The sequence below is a fragment of the Moschus berezovskii genome, chromosome 2 (assembly GCF_049115385.1).
Source record: "Moschus berezovskii isolate FMDL1 chromosome 2, NW_MosBer_1.0, whole genome shotgun sequence".
Taxonomy (NCBI): domain Eukaryota; kingdom Metazoa; phylum Chordata; class Mammalia; order Artiodactyla; family Moschidae; genus Moschus; species Moschus berezovskii.
The window spans coordinates 90908537-90924343 of record NC_142461.1 but is presented as its reverse complement, the minus strand read 5'-3'; the positions used below and the strand labels follow the sequence as shown (position 1 = coordinate 90924343).

Sequence of the window (15807 nt, the reverse complement as noted above, 5' to 3'; positions counted from 1 at the left end):
TCATTTGATCTCAGAATCATCCATGGGTCACCTTGGTCAGATGAGATGCGTGTCCTGCGTGCCTGCAGGAGGGACTGAGCACATACTTTACACGCAGGATTATGGCTTCACATGATGACTGCAGCCTACCCGTGTTGACAGAGCCGAGCGTTAGACACACAAACTCTACGGGGCGGCCTCAGTAACTCCAGCGGACCATGAAGCGACACAATTTCCACAGAAGGCCTTTCATTCAAATCCCCCAGCTCCCCTCAGTGTTCAAGCTGCTGCATGTTTTGGCTAACAGTCTGGAAGAAATGGGGGGCCGCAAAGGAGGCCCAGCCTGCTTCGTTTAACCGCCTCTAGTAGGGCGAGAGGGGACTGAGACTGTGAGGGGCTCTGAAAGGAAGCACAGCGACTCTACCGAGAAAACGCCCTTCATTACTTAGAGGCACACCTTTTCAACCTGAGTTAAAGACCTTCGTGGGCACGTAAGCCAACGGAGTCTCTTCCCCAGGCCCAAGGATGGGCCTGGAGACTCCCATCCATCCCCTAACTACCTGGATGTTCCCCTCCTCTGACAAACTCCGGGGAGAAGACGGATATAACAAATAGAGGCCAGTGGGTTAGCCCCCAAAAAAACCATTTCTGACTGTTCTGAACAGAGACTGGCCATCCAGACGGCTTGGTGAATCTTGAGAACCCAGCACTGTTGACCCTCCTCCGATGGTTCAGAGGAGCCACTCATTCACCTAAAAGCATACTGAACCAAGCAGCCTGCTACTTGACTGTCCGTGGGCCTCTGCACAACTGGGGATAGTAACTCAGAGTGGCAATGTGTGACCAGATTGAGCAAGAAATAAAATCGCCTTCCTTTAGAAGAGGTGGGGAAGGTTGAAGAAAGAAACTATTTATATATGGGTTTTGCAAGGAGCAGTTAGAGACTTCCCCCCACCAACTTTGGCTTTTGCAATTGCTTGCAATGGATTTATGCTTAATCCAAATAGTACATAATTTTATCTTTCCTTTTGCCTTTCTACACTTCAGTCCCCACACTCTAAGAATTACCAGCTGTACCAGACGTACCACCGCTGAACAGAACCAAGTTTGTCCCACAGGGGCACTCGTGCAACCTGCTGTTGAGGAAGAGTTTTACTTGCTCTGGATTCGGAACTCTGAGAAGTGTACCATTGAGGAGAGTCAAGTCCGGTGACTGTGCTAGAGATGAATTAAGGAATTCTCTCCCTCAGCTCCTCCATGATCCCTCCCTTGGAAGGCAACAATGCTAGTTTCAAAGTCCCATGTTACGCCAGTGCTGTCTGCAGTCACTTCTTTCCTTTCTCCCCCAGGTCCTGCCTTCACCTACTTCTTTTAGGCCTGTCCCCACGACCATAACATTCATGGTCTAATTTGTCAAGGTCTAATTTTTTCCAGATATTCTATTGACTTTTCACTCTACTTTCACATGATCTCATTTAATTCCCAGCACAAGCCCGTAATAAAGGTACTACGGTCATAACTACATGCCATGGATTTTTTAGCTGTTAAACAGACAGGAACCTTGTCTGGAGCGACAAGGCTGGATTTGCTTCATATACTTAAACTGAAACAACCCAACTGCAGCAGACAGAAGGCCTGCAGCAGATGTGAGAAGCCGACTGTTGTCTTTTAAGCTTAGTAAGAGATCTGCAAAAAACTGTAAAAAAAAAAAAAAACAACAACAACAAAACAAAACCAGTGCCATTCTAAGTTTTTTGTTTTGGAAAATTATTACTTTTCATGAAAAATGGCATTTGTTAATAGAAGTACTATTTTAAATGTTTCCATTTTTAATATACCAATCGGCAGATACAACTCAGAAATATTAATATAAAAGCTCTTTGAGTTCTGCAAGCTTTTTAGGAATGTCAAAGGTCCTAAGGTCAGGAACCTTGGGAACTGCTGCAGAGCAGATCAGAGCTCTCAGACCAGGATCCCCCACTAACAGGTTGTCAAGATCTTGATGGGTCCCTCTGCCTCTCTGCAGGATGTCGAATGAAGCTGGACGCAGGGCTCACTGAGGACTACCACAGCACTGTAAATCAGCTATGAAGAGTGCAAGTGTTGGTCACTAGGTCATGTCCAATTCTTTGCGACCCCACAGACTGTATCCCGTCAGGTTCCTCTGTTCGTGGGATTCTCCAGGCAAGAATACTGGAGTAGGTAGCCATTCTCTTCTCCAGGGGATCTTCTGGGACCAGGGATCGAACCCAGGTCTCCTGCATTGTAATCAGATACTTTATCATCTGAGCCACCAAGGAAGCAACCATACTCCAATATAAATAAAAACTAAATTAAAAAATAAATAAAACACTTAGAAACTTTTATAAAAAGAAGAAAAAGAAAGAAAAACAATTAACAAATAAACTCACAATAAGATCCTGAAGTAGGAAAACCAGAAAGAGGTAGCACTACCCTGCAATGACTATCAGTGATCCAGGGAATGTCACATAAATTAGAGGCCAAGGGGCCAGGACAGACTCCTGAGCTCTTCAGTGGCTTTCTGTAGTGACATTCACCTGGGTAACCCTGCTATAAACTGCAGAAGTGCTTTTCCAAAGCTATTTTCTTTATGCCTCAAAATATGAAACCACAGTGGTTAATTAAAAAAAAAAAGTGTCTTCAAATGTACCTCAAGAGCCCAGTTAGTGCCTTCTGGCTCTACCACCATGTTTTTGCTTAATATTTTATCAAAGTGTATCAAAACTTTATTAAATAGGATATAATTTCTAGACCTGAGATATATGTGTGTCTGTGTGTGTACAGTCCTCAAAATGACAGTGTTCAGCTACATCAACACTGAAAGGCATCTGAGGTCTTTGGTTCATTTTCACTTTTTTCAATTGTATGCTTTCCTTGCCATGAAAATCTGAAGCATTAATATGTGCATATTCTAGATTATCTAGCTGACTACCTTGTAACCAACTTCAGCCCCTGCTTTATGCCAAAACCAAGTTGGTGCTTCTCGTCATAGCTTTTATCACCTTCAGGTTAAATCCAGACAATGGGAAGATGAGGCATTCCAGCCATGAAAAGACAGAACGACTTGAAAGCGAGGGGTGATCCTGCAGTGATTTTTAACAGAAAAAGAGGGTGAAAGAACGGTCATGTCTTGAAACACAGGACGAACTCCACCGAATGCAATACATACTACAGTCACATTGCATGTTGCTCTTTATTTTCAGCAAAAGACTGTTATTGTTAACCTAGCAAAGCCTAGTAACAGTTGGTGATTTGGATTTTTGACTTTTTAAATCTACTTTATAAATCTTTTTCAACTTGATAGTTGTGGAACATCTACCAGTTTAAGGAGTGTACACTGTTTTTTAATTTGCACTATAATAAATCCAAAATTACACTCATCTCACATGCTGGTAAAGTCATGCTCAAAATTCTCCAAGCCAGGCTTCAACAATATGTGAACCGTGAACTTCCAGATGTTTAAGCAGGTTTTAGAAAAGGCAGAGGAACCAGAGATCAAATTGCCAACATCCGCTGGATCATGGAGAAAGCAAGAGAGTTCCAGAAAAATATCTATTTCTGCTTCATTGACTATGCCAAAGCCTTTGACTGTGTGGATCACAATAAACTGTGGAAAATTCTGAAAGAGATGGGAATACCAGACCACCTGACCTGCCTCTTGAGAAACCTGTATGCAGGTCAGGAAGCAACAGTCAGTACTGGACATGGAACAACAGACTGGTTCCAAATAGGAAAGGGAGTACGTCAAGGTTGTATATTGTCACCCTGCTTATTTAACTTCTATGCAGAGTACATCATGAGGAACGCTGGGCTGGAAGAAGCACAAGCTGGAATCAAGATTGCCGGGAGAAATATGAATAACCTCAGATATGCAGATGACACCACCCTTATGGCAGAAAGTGAAGAGGAACTCAAAAGCCTCTTGATGAAAGTGAAAGAGGAGAGTGAAAAGGTTGGCTTGAAGCTCAACATTCAGAAAACAAAGATCATGGCATCTGGTCCCATCACTTCATGGGAAATAGATGGGGAAACAGTGGAAACAGTGTCAGACTTTATTTTTTTGGGCTCCAAAATCACTGCAGATGCTGATTGCAGCCAGGAAATTAAAAGATGCTTACTCCTTGGAAGGAAAGTTATGACCAACCTAGATAGCATATTAAAAAGCAGAGACATTACTTTGCCAACCAAGGTTTGTCTAGTCAAGGCTATGGTTTTTCCCGTGGTCATGTATGGATGTGAGAGTTGGACTGTGAAGAAAGCTGATCGCTGAAGAATTGATGCTTTTGAACTGTGGTGCTGGAGAAGACTCTTGAGAGTCCCTTGGACTTCAAGGAGATCCAACTGGTCCATTCTAAAGGAGATCAATCCTGGGTGTTCATTGGAAGGACTGATGCTAAAGCTGAAACTGCAATACTTTGGCCACCTCATGCGACGAGCTGACTCACTGGAAAAGACTCTGATGCTGGGAAGGATTGGGGGCGGGAGGAGAAGGGGAGGACAATGAGATGGCTGGATGGCATCACCGACTCGATGGACATGAGTTTGAGTGAACTCCGGGAGTTGGTGATGGACAGGGAGGCCTGGCGTGCTATGATTCATGGGGTCACAAAGAGTCGGACACGACTGAGCGACTGAACTGAACTCAAATAATAAATAAATAAATAATAAATAAAATTAAAACTATAATAAAATAATTTAAATTAACTACAGGAATCTGTGAGAATTTTATTTCCTTAAAAGTACTCTATTTACTACTCAAGTTTGAGAAATAAGAGAGGGAAACCAAAAAACGATGGATTCTGCCAAAAAAAGACTTTCAGGAAACGGCCGAGCTTTCAGTAATGCCCCACTGGCGCCATCTGGTGGACCTACTGGAACCAGCACCCACTGCATAGCAAAGGAAGCAATCCTGGCTCCAGGGCCCTCGGTGCCAAGCCGCTGGACAATTATCGAAACAGTGTCTACCTTAATCAAACACAGGGGCTCGAATAAGCCCTCAGCACTACCCAAAAGGCCTATTTCACACCTCTCTTCAGTCTGCAACCCCGTGTCCCCCAACCCTCTCAGCAGATGACTTCTTACTTGCACAGGAGCACTAAGGTGAGCTCCGGTTTCACCTCCCTGCATGCCCCATTTACCAGAATCTATTCTGCCTTGGGTACAGCGTTGCCTTTGTTTATGTTCAGATCAAACCCACTCACAGGAAGCCAATAGTCTGTACTGTAATTTTCCCGGCTCCGAAGTTATCCATTTCCCTTCTGAGTTGGATTATTACCATCAGCGTATAAGTAAGCTGTAATAGCTGCCATCTTAAAACAGAAAAGCTGGGATTTCCCTGGTCCAGTGGTTAAGACTCCACATGTCCACTGCTGGGGGCACACAGGTTCGATGCCTGGTCAGGGAGCTAAGATCCCACATGCTGTGGAGTTCAGCCAAAAAAAAATGCAAACCCCATCTTAATCTCACATCCCTCCATTTCTCTGCTGCTTCAAACGAAACTCCAAGCCTCAAGCAGGTGCTGACCCTATTTCCCCATCCCCACACTCTGCTCCATGCTGCCCCCTTGTGCTAAAGCTGACATTTCTGTCCTCAGGCCTGCAAACAACCATCCGTCTCTGTGGTTATCTCCCTGGAGCTCTGGGCAGCCTTCAGCACAGCTGACCACCTCTCCTTAGGAGCCAGGGCTTCACTCTGCCTCCCTGAACCTAACATTCTCCTCCTCAGGCCCCTTTATCTCTGCTACCTCCTTTTTCTTCCCTTTCCATTGGCCAGCCCCCCGATCTGGTCAAACCCTCCTCACACTCTGCCTCTATCCACCCTTTCTTCAGGTGACCTCCTCCAGACCCAGATACATGACCTTAAACACAATCCACAGGCCATAACTCTCTGTGACCTCAGCCCTGACCTCTCACCTGAGCTTGCCAGTTTCTGCCTACTCAACATACCTGCCTGATGGTGAGCTAGAGGCATCTCATGATCCACCAAGCTCTCTTTTCCATGAAACCTGCATTGCCCGTTTTCTCCCCAGTCATTGCTAAAAGGTACCAATGTTGACCTCGTTGCTAGGGCCCTAGCCCAGGAACCACCTTTGATTCGCACCCACCCCTCCTCCTCACCCCTCCACCCTCAGCTCTCCAACACAGGCCCACTCTGACCACTTGCTACTGCCACCTAGCTCACTCCCCCCACACCTGCCCAAGTGGCCATCCACAATAGTACCCCCAGGGGAGTCCCCTGCACTTATTCTCACCCCACCCCATCCTTCCAAAGGCCAGCTCTCGCAGACCTTTCCTCGTCATGAACCCAGTCCCACCACTCCCAGGCCCAAAGGCCCCAGTGAACCCCAGGCTTAGCTTACACTCTAAACTGCTCACCTCAGCCTCAGTTGATCTGGTTCCATCTCCCTCCCCAAAGTATGATACTCCGCCCTGTTCCCTGTGCTCCGGCCTTATCAGCCTTCCTGTGGTTCCTCAAACGTCCACAATCTGGACTCAACCTTCCAGCAAGTATCTGTGCACACGTCACCATTTCTTATCGTTTAGTTCTCAGCTCAAAAGTCACTCCCTCTTCTAAATAAGTGTCCCCAATCTCTATTTCATTAAGCTGTTCTTATTTTCTTCAGAACACTGATCACTATTTGCAGTTACCTTCTTTATCTGCTCTCTCTCCCCGACAAGCGTGTCAGTACACAAGAACAGAGCCTTTGTCTCTCTACTGTTAAAGCAAGTACGGAGCAAGTATAAAGTGCCTGATCCCATTTGGCAGATAAGGAAACTGAGGCTAAAAGAAATCAAGCAACTTGCCCAATGTCACAAAAGAACAGAGCCAAGGCCAGGGCTGGAACCCACATGTGGCCAATTCCACACCCCGTGTCCTCATTCTGCTGCACCATGCTGCCCCATGTCCGGCTTTGGAGCTTGAAAAAGCTGGTCCCAATCCTGCTGAGGCAGCCCTGGCCTCCAGATATTAATATGAGATCAAAGCTGGCAGTGTCCCGGGTACTTTTGATTTCCACATGTTGGCCTCTTCGACGGTTCTGAAACTTTGAGCATAAATCCAGAGATGCATTGTGACTATATTCTCTACATCCTGAAATGAAGCGGAAAGAAATCCCAAAGGGACCCAGATGCTGCCTGAGTATGAAGGTGCCATTCTGGCTCCAACAGGAGGGCTGGGAAGATCAGCAGCTGAGACCACTGCTGCAGGACAGACATACTTCAGAACAAGCATCCAAAGAGCAGAAAGTGTCAGTCGTTCAGTCATATCCAACTCTCTGCGACTCTATAGACTGTAACCCACCAGACTCCTCTGTCCACGGGATTCTCCAGGCAAGAATACTGGAGTGGGTAGCCATTCCCTTCTCCAGGGGATCTTCCTGACCTTTGGATAGAACCCGCATCTCTTGCATTGCAGGTGGATTCTTTACCTGCAATGCCACCAGGAAAACCCAAAAAAGATCATCTCAAAAAGGTTTTAGTCCACCTAATAAATAAATTCCATATTTCTATTTTTTAAGCCATGCTGTGAGGCTTGTGCAACCTCAGTTCCCGACCAAGGACTAAACCCAGGCCCTCAGCAGAGAGTAAGCAGAGTCCTACCCACTGGATCACAAGGGAATTTCCTCCAATTATTTTTTTAAATAAGCTTATTTTTAATCAGCATTTCCTCAGTTCCAATTATAATTCCCTACTCCATTGGTTATCATCCTTTTGTTTTTTTTACTCCACTAACCAATGCCCAATTATTTTCATAAAAATAGTCAACGTTGTTTATAATATTGGGATAAATACATGCTAGTATATTTTAAACCCCTTATATCTGGTCACAGCACCAAACAGGATACTCAGATATCAGCCTTCTCCACTTAGTGGCTATAATCTATCGCTGCTGCTGCTGCTAAGTCGCTTCAGTCGTGTCCAACTCTGTGCAACCCCATAGACGGCAGCCCACCATGCTCCCCTGTCCCTGGGATTCTCCAGGCAAGAACGCTGGAGTGGGTTTGTTTGCAACAACTATGAGAATGAGAAGGTAAGGTAAACCAGCATTCATTAACCACCCACCTCATGCCAAGCTTGCACCGTTCACCTCTCCCACAGCTGCCATTTTGTTGAGCACTCGCTATGTGCCAAGCCGCTCAGAAGCATGACCTCATTCAGCCCTCAACTCACTGCAGCACCCAGGGAAAGGACTCTCCCCATCTCACAGATGAGAAGACTGGCTCTAAGGTTAAGAACGTGAAATGCCTGACACCTGACCCAGGTCTCTGTCCAAAGTCAAGCCCTTAACCCCTCCGCCACCCTGACACTTGCATGGGGTCTGTTTGGTGACGCTGTGAGAACACTCAGCCATGGGAGTCATATGAATAGATAGTAAGGTGGGTGGAGAAGGTTCCAATTTCAGATAAAATCATCAAAACCACTCTTAGCATTCTGAGTTAGAAACAAAAGAAACAAATCACCATGCTGGGTAAGGGTGCATCTACACTTTGAAGGTCTTAGGGTGATGGCTGGCCACCGTATGGTTGTGCGTATCTTACATAAAAGTGGGTCTCACAGGCCCTTCTGGGAGTGCCCGAGGAGGGGCACCTTCCACTGAGCAGTCTCTGAAGCCAGAATCCCTGGGCTGGTGTATTCCTTAGGAGCTTGCTGGAGCCAAGCACACACACTAACATGGTGCTTCCACCAAATGGGTGATAGAGATATTACATCTTGCACAGCGATGCTGCAGAGTGTGTGTTCAATAAACAGAGTGCTGGGGGCACTTCGCTGGTGGCCTCGAGGTTAAGACCCCACATTCCCAATTCAGGGGGCCAGGGATTGATCCCTGGTCAGAGAACTAAGATCCCATACCCTGCAACTAAGACCCAGCACAGCCAAACAAAATTTTAAAAAAAGAACAACCAGAGTGCCGGCTGCCTATCCAACATCCATCTTATCGTTCCAGGAAAGAGGACACTACTCTTATCTGGGGCAGGGATGGACCCAGCCAAAGACCACCTTCTCCAGCCTCCCCTGAAGCAGATGTGATCACGTGTGTCTCGGTTGTGTCAGAGGGGTGCAGGCATTGGAGCTGGACGTCACCTCTGAAAGGGCAACTTAAAGGAAACTGATTCAACCGCATGAGCTGCTTCCGCCTCTCCCCAGCTGCTCTCTTTGCTTGCTCAGCACAAGTTAAATGTCCATCCACAGAGGAACAGATAAAGAAGATATGGTATGCACACACAATGGAATATTACTCAGCCATAAAAAGGGACCAAACTTGGTCATTTGTAGAGACATGGATCAACCCAGAGTCATGCAGAGCAAAGTCAGTCAGAAAGAGAAAAACAAATGTCACATATTAACATGGAGCACGGGCACTCCAGTTAGGACTGCAGAAGTCACCCAGGTGACCGTGAGGAAGGGAGGTACTTGCTGAGGACAGTGCACCTCACTGGACAGTGTCACTGGACAGTTCCCCCAGCCAGCGACAGACCACCCTCAAATGTCCTTCATGTGACAGAGAAATAAACATCCATCCCCTATAAGCCACTTTCGGATACTTTAGCCTACCAGGTCTCAAAGGCTTCCCAGGTGGTGTGAGTGGTAATGAACCTTCCTACCAATACAGGAGACACAAGATACATGGGTTTGATCCCTGGGTCGGGAAGATCCCCTGGAGGAGGAAATGGCAACCCACTCCAGTATTCTTGCCTGGAGAATTCCATGGACAGAGGAGCCTGGCCGGCTATAGTCCATGCGGTTGCAAAGAGTCGGACACGACTGAAGTGATAGCATGCAGGCAGGCAAAGTCACCTGGGGTACTTGGTGAAAACATGAAGGTCCAAACCCTACGCTACTTCAAGGAGCCTGGGTCTCTGGGTGCTAGGTGATGCTGACACTTGATCTCAACACAAAGGTCGAGAACCACCGTTAGGCTCTCTGTACTAAATTGCCCAATTTGCTCTTACAGCTCCCTTCAAGTGTCAACCCCAACACCCATAAGATGCAGTCAAAAATAATTTTTTAACATCCAGTTTTACTTCGTTGTTGTTTAGTCACTCAGTCATGTGTGACTCTGCAACTCCAGGGAGTGTAGCCCGCCAGGCTCCTCTGTCCACAGGATTTTCCAGGCAAGCATACTGGAGTGGCTTGCCTTCACTTCTGATTAAAAGCAGAGATCACATCTGAATAGGGTGACCCATCACCAAGATAATTTCCCATCCACCCTTCCAGAATACGGCAGAAGACAGAGGGCACACTGCCTGCCATGGGCATGGTGTATCCTGCTCCTTGACATGCTGCTGGGGCAGGGCACACGAAAGCTCCTTCTTGGAAGTTTTGTCTGAGCCTTAACAATACTGTCATAGCCTGTGAGTGGGGGCTCCAGCCCTTCATCTTCACTTGCCTTGAAGTGAAAGTCACTTGGTCATATCCAACTCTGCAATCCTATGGAATTCTCCAGGTCAGAATACTGGAGTGGGTAGCCTTTCCCTTCCCCAGGGGATCTTCCCAACCTGGAGATCGAACCAGGGTCTCCTGCATTTCAGGTGGATTCTGTACCAACTGAGCTATCAGGGAAGGCCAGATGTGGACCCACTCTTTCTTGACTTGCCCCTGATCACTGTGATTTTGTCACCAAGCTCACCCACTTTGCGAGCTTTCAGACTCCATAGTCAGCATTAGGAGCCACCTCTTCCCATCTATGAGTTACTGGCATGAAGTCAGTTTCTCTAAACAGAGTTTTCTGACCACCAAGCTGTCTCTCTGCCCTGCCCAACCAGTAAACTCTTTCCCTCAAGCACAAGAGGACAGGCCTGTACTGCCTCTTTTCTCAAGCACAGCACTTTTTTTCCTTTGTGCTGACATTGTAGAGCCACGTCAGGCATGCGGACTGTGGGAAAAGCAGTTTTCAGACCAGCATCTCAAAGAAAAAAAGTGGTCCAGACTTAACTAGATGAAAATTTGCACAATTCTTTAAAACCCCATTTGTTGAGTTCAGATAGTAATTATAAACATGTGACTTTCAATTATCTGGCTCTTTCTTAGGTTCTGTTCCTGAAACTTAGAGCAACCACCCATGTCTGCCTGCTCTGGGCAAAAGCACCTGACAAACAGGTAATGCCACTGCGGATGCCAGCTACAGAGGGGAGTCCCACAGACAAAAGAAGGCTGGCATGACTCATTCACCACGCCCTCCCCACCCCCAGAGGGTCCCAGCACTAGGTGGCCTGAGCTGGAAGACCCGAAGGCTTTAGACTGAGTTGGGGGTAAACACAAACCCCCAATAACCTGAAGTCCCAGGGCATGTGCTAGGCGGAGCTGAGCTCTCTACACATGTGGGACCAAGCTCCTGGCAGAGGCGAGGAGAGGCCCTGGTGTTGCCCCAGACATAAGCCACCCAACACCAGGGACTCACTTCATATTTATTTCTGGTGGTGAGTGGAGTTTGAAGAGCCGCCTCCTCCCCCTCGGATGGCATGGACCGCCGTTGGAGATGATGCAGGGTAGTGTCCAGGGCGGATAGGCTTGGCTGTGTCCAACCGACAGAAAAGAGAGAAGAGACATTCAGAAAGGGCTTAAACAGCTGCATCCAGATACCTCCTGGTCACATGCAAAAGCCAAGAGGCACAATCTTCTCATCAATGTTGCAATTCTTATCAGCCACCAGACTTTTCTGAAGACAGGAGGTTTGCCCTTCTATTAGCACACTTAGCTAATCCAAGCCACCCAGTATTCAGGAGACAAAGAGGCCTTATATATCAATTACTTCAATTCTGATTAATGAAAATTAGAGACAACAGACTTTCAGTTTTATCTGAGGCAGATCTGTAGGTCCTGATGAGTTCCAACAGCATCTCCCTAAAACTGAATGCAGAATTCGGTCTATGATGCATTTTTAGGGGAAGAGGTCCACAGGTTTCAGAAGATAAAAATCCAATAAATGCAGTGAAGCACAACTCTATGATCTTAAAACTAGAAACAAGGAGTTGCTGGTTTCCCAAACATCTGCAGAGTAGTATCTGATAAGAAATATTATTACATATTATTGGAGATATTTCCATCTAAGAAGAAGAAAACAATGCTCTCTAGAGATCATCCCTAAATCTCTTTTCCTCCTATGGCTCTATTCCAGGAACTATGACTCAACAGCTACAATCTCAGTCTTTGCAGGTAGAACATCCAAATCCAGGCATAGAAGGGGCTGGATGTCCAACCCCCCATGCACTCACTGATGCCAGGCCTGGCTCTCTCCAGGGTATTTCCAAACCTGTACTTGCAAGAGACTCTCCCTAAGGCTTCTAGCTACATGCAGCTCCTTCATGGTTCTGCCAGGTGCAGACCACAAGGGGCCCTCATGCTTTGCTGAGCAAGCCATGTATCTCTGGGAGAGTGTACGTTTACAGCCAAACCCCTCTGCCTGCAGCCAGAGCTGGCTGGCTTCTTTGCTCAGCTCGGAATTTTGAAGATCACCATGTCCTCTGGAATCTCAAGGAAGCTCACATCTGGCGATCCCATCTTCCCAGGATGGACGCCGGGTGCTGGGAGGCCCCAACTGGCCTGCACAGGACATCTGGCCTGCAGAGCCCTCGCCTTATATCAAGGGCCCGGGTGCAGGCGCACGTACCGATCTGGGCTGAGTGAGCCCTCCTGGCCATGTTCTTGGCCCGCACGGCCTCCTTGATGCGGTCCACCTCCTGCTGGTAGCGTTTGCGGTCCCGCATGGCATTCTCCTTGGCCTCCTTCAGAGCGCTCTCAAGCGCCTTCACGCGCTCGGCTGTGGCGCGCAGGCGCTTCTCCAGCTTGGGCAGCTCACAGCGCAGGTCTGCATTATCCCGGACAAGCTGCAGGGAAGGGAGAGGTGAGGAGTTACTGGAAGGGGTGGCAGGAGCAGCAGACCCAGTGTTGGGGGCTAAGAAGGCCACAAAGGAGCAGTTAGAACCACCACCCCCTGCCAGGTTGTTCTGGAAAGTGCATAAGACCATAAACTCTGGGAGCACTGGAGGGGAATAAAAATCCCACATCCTGAGACTCAGATTTGCCAAACACAGTATTCACAGGTTGGAGAAAGTGGAGAGGGGAGTAGGCTAGAATTAGAAGCCATTTCCAACTGTGGGAAACATTCGGGCTTGGGTGGGATTTGCTTCTTCTTTTGTTTGAGGAGTCAGAGGGAACTTGAAGGAGAAAACTGACTTCTCCGATGTTGGCATGTGAAAGCGAAGAAACGTGAAGTCAGTTCAGACATGCTCTATGAAAGGCATTCATGTTCTAGAGCTCTCTGCAGGCCTCCTTCAGAGAGGACACGTTGTCCACACCAGCACAAGGTTTGGAATGTACCCAGGGTCTAAGTAACTCAGGAATACTGCTCATTCTTTATGATCTAAGGCTCTCAATTCCATAGAAACAGACTCACCCTAGGTTAAGGATGGGCCAAAAGCCAGTTCTATTATTTCCTGGTCATCTGACCAGGTGTGAGTCATTCAACCACTATTAAGTCCATATACTACATAAAAGGACCATTGTGGGAATGCAACTGGATCAGGAAGTTTTGAAAATCAGAAGTGCTGTATGGGTTGAACTATTGCTAGGTCCACACCTGTTTCCTTTGCCCCTATCTCCCAACCCAGTCCCAGCCCCGCCCCAGTACCCGGTACAGAGTAGGTTTTTAATAAATATTCACGGAATTCATGAATAATAATTAATGAATTTCAGGGCTCCATTTCAAGTCCCCAGCAGTTTCTGCTTTTCTGTTTCTCATCAACAATTTGCTTGAATGACTTCAACCACGTTGAATCTGTCATCCTCCCTTTGGGCAAAAGTGCCATCATCAGTATCGTTGAAGAGCATGTAACAAGTCAAAGAGAAATGACATCCCCTAGAGTATGTGGTCCATGCAAAGCTAAACCATTTTTTTTAGATCCCAAATCTTGAGGATTTAGGGGAAACCATCATGAACATTTCAGCATTTAAACAGAAAGGAGAGGGCCAAGAGGAAGGGGACATGTGTATACCTATGGCTCATTCATGTTGATGTATGACAGAAACCAGCTTTCAATTAAAAGCAAATTTTAAAAAACAGAAAGGAGACAACCTGCCTAAATCATCAGTGGGTTTGGACATGGTTATTGCTCTCTGTCACTCTAAACAAACTCCAGGGTGTCGGGGGAACCTGAGAGGAGGCCCAAGGAACAGAACAGAGCAGAGAGGGGGCTGGTGTTGGCCCCAGTTCTTCCACTTGTGAGATGAAGCCAGTGGCGTCCCCTCCTAGTCTGTTTCTCGTCTCTAGAAACAGGAAACCTAAACCAGCTCAGTGTCATCTGCTTTGTGTTCTGTGGAATCTTTGGGTCCACAGGGTGTCCTCAAAAGCATCACGGGACACACCGAGGCCAGCTGGGCTCAGAGGTTGGAAAGGGAGGCAGAATGAAAAGACACGACTGAACACCCTGCTCCTCAAACCCCAGAGAGCTCACACTCAATTCTTTATATTTGGCTTCCATCAAAGAAAGTATTTTATATACAAAGGAAGTCACTGAAGACTAAGAGTTCAAGGTCCCTTCTGACACTGATGTTCTCTGGTGACATTATAGCCCTTTTACCTTCCGTATCGGAGCTCCTCCCTCACTGGAGCCTGGAGTCTTTCCAGGAGAGAAGGAGAAGCGGGGGCAAGCTGGCACAACCCTCCTACCTGTTTGTGAACCTTGGTGAGTTGCTCCAAGTTATTTTCCAGGAAGGAAATTTTCTGCTTCTGGGCAGCACTGCCTCCTCCATCGTCACTGTCCAGCTCTACGCTCTGCATCAACACAAGGGGGTCAGCAGAATCAGCCTCCAAACTGCCCAACCCCCAGCATCATGTGGAAGAGCCGCTCTAAATATCTTTGGGAAGAAATCCCCGATCCCACTAAAGGTTTATTCTGAAAATGAAAATAGAGGTTCTAGAAATTGAGACTCAACAGTCTTCCCAATTAATTCCCTGATCAGTATCAAACATGCTATTTTTTAGATAGCTGACCAAAAATATTGCAATCTATTTTTGAAAGATACAGATTAAATACAGTTCTCTTTGTGAATATACCTCTCCCTTGCAAATAGGTAAACAGACACTTTTCTTTTCAAAAGGAAGTGTTTCAAAACTCATTAAGAAGAACTAATGGGAAAACATAAGCCCAAGACCTAAATTTGATTTTGAAACATCACAAGTGAGATAATGAGTCATCAAGCTGTGGGAAAATGTCTGTGGTCCCACTAGGCAGTCTCCATGGTCTCTGCTTGTCCCTTCAGCTTTCAGCTACATGAAATTATTTAACGAATCCATCCCAGACCAGTCAAGGCATCTGTGTGCTGTGCTGGACTGACACTCGAAATTTATCAGATCTTGAGATTAACAAAAGCACTGTTCTCCCAACACTTCCATGCTGAGTGGCCACATAAGTCGGGAAATACATGAACAAACACATCCTGGAGTCTAAAAATAGTAAAACATGCTTATTTTGTCTGATTACAAAAGATATCATCACTCTTTCTGAGAGGTGGTGGCCATACGAGCATCTCAAACCAGTCTCCTGGATCTAAATCCAGGGCTCTTAAACCCAGAAGGTTTGTTAAAACTCAGATTGCTGGGCCCCACCCAAGTCTTTGGTCTGGTCCCAAGTTCTAGGGCCTTCCCTAATAGCTCAGTTGGTAAAGAATCCACCTGCAATTCAGGAGACCCGGTTCGATTCCCGGGTCAGGAAGATCCGCTGAAGAAGGGATAGGCTACCCACTTCTGTATTCTGGCCTGGAGAATTCCACGGGGTTGCAAGGAGTCGGACCCGACTGAGCAACTTTCACT

The 15807-nt window shown here is 46.8% G+C and overlaps 1 protein-coding gene across 1 annotated transcript in view; it reads right to left on the bottom strand.

Annotated features, from left to right (window-relative positions):
- KIF5C (kinesin family member 5C) overlaps positions 1–15807 on the bottom strand; it is a 158106-nt gene that overhangs the window by 5113 nt on the left and 137186 nt on the right. Inside the window, exons 23-25 of the mRNA XM_055398476.2 lie at positions 14665–14769; positions 12607–12823; positions 11398–11511 (exon numbers count right to left, since the gene is read on the bottom strand). Coding sequence (XP_055254451.1) covers positions 11405–11511; positions 12607–12823; positions 14665–14769 — 429 coding nt within the window. The 3' untranslated portion in view covers positions 11398–11404. The remainder of the gene's footprint in view (positions 1–11397; positions 11512–12606; positions 12824–14664; positions 14770–15807) is intronic.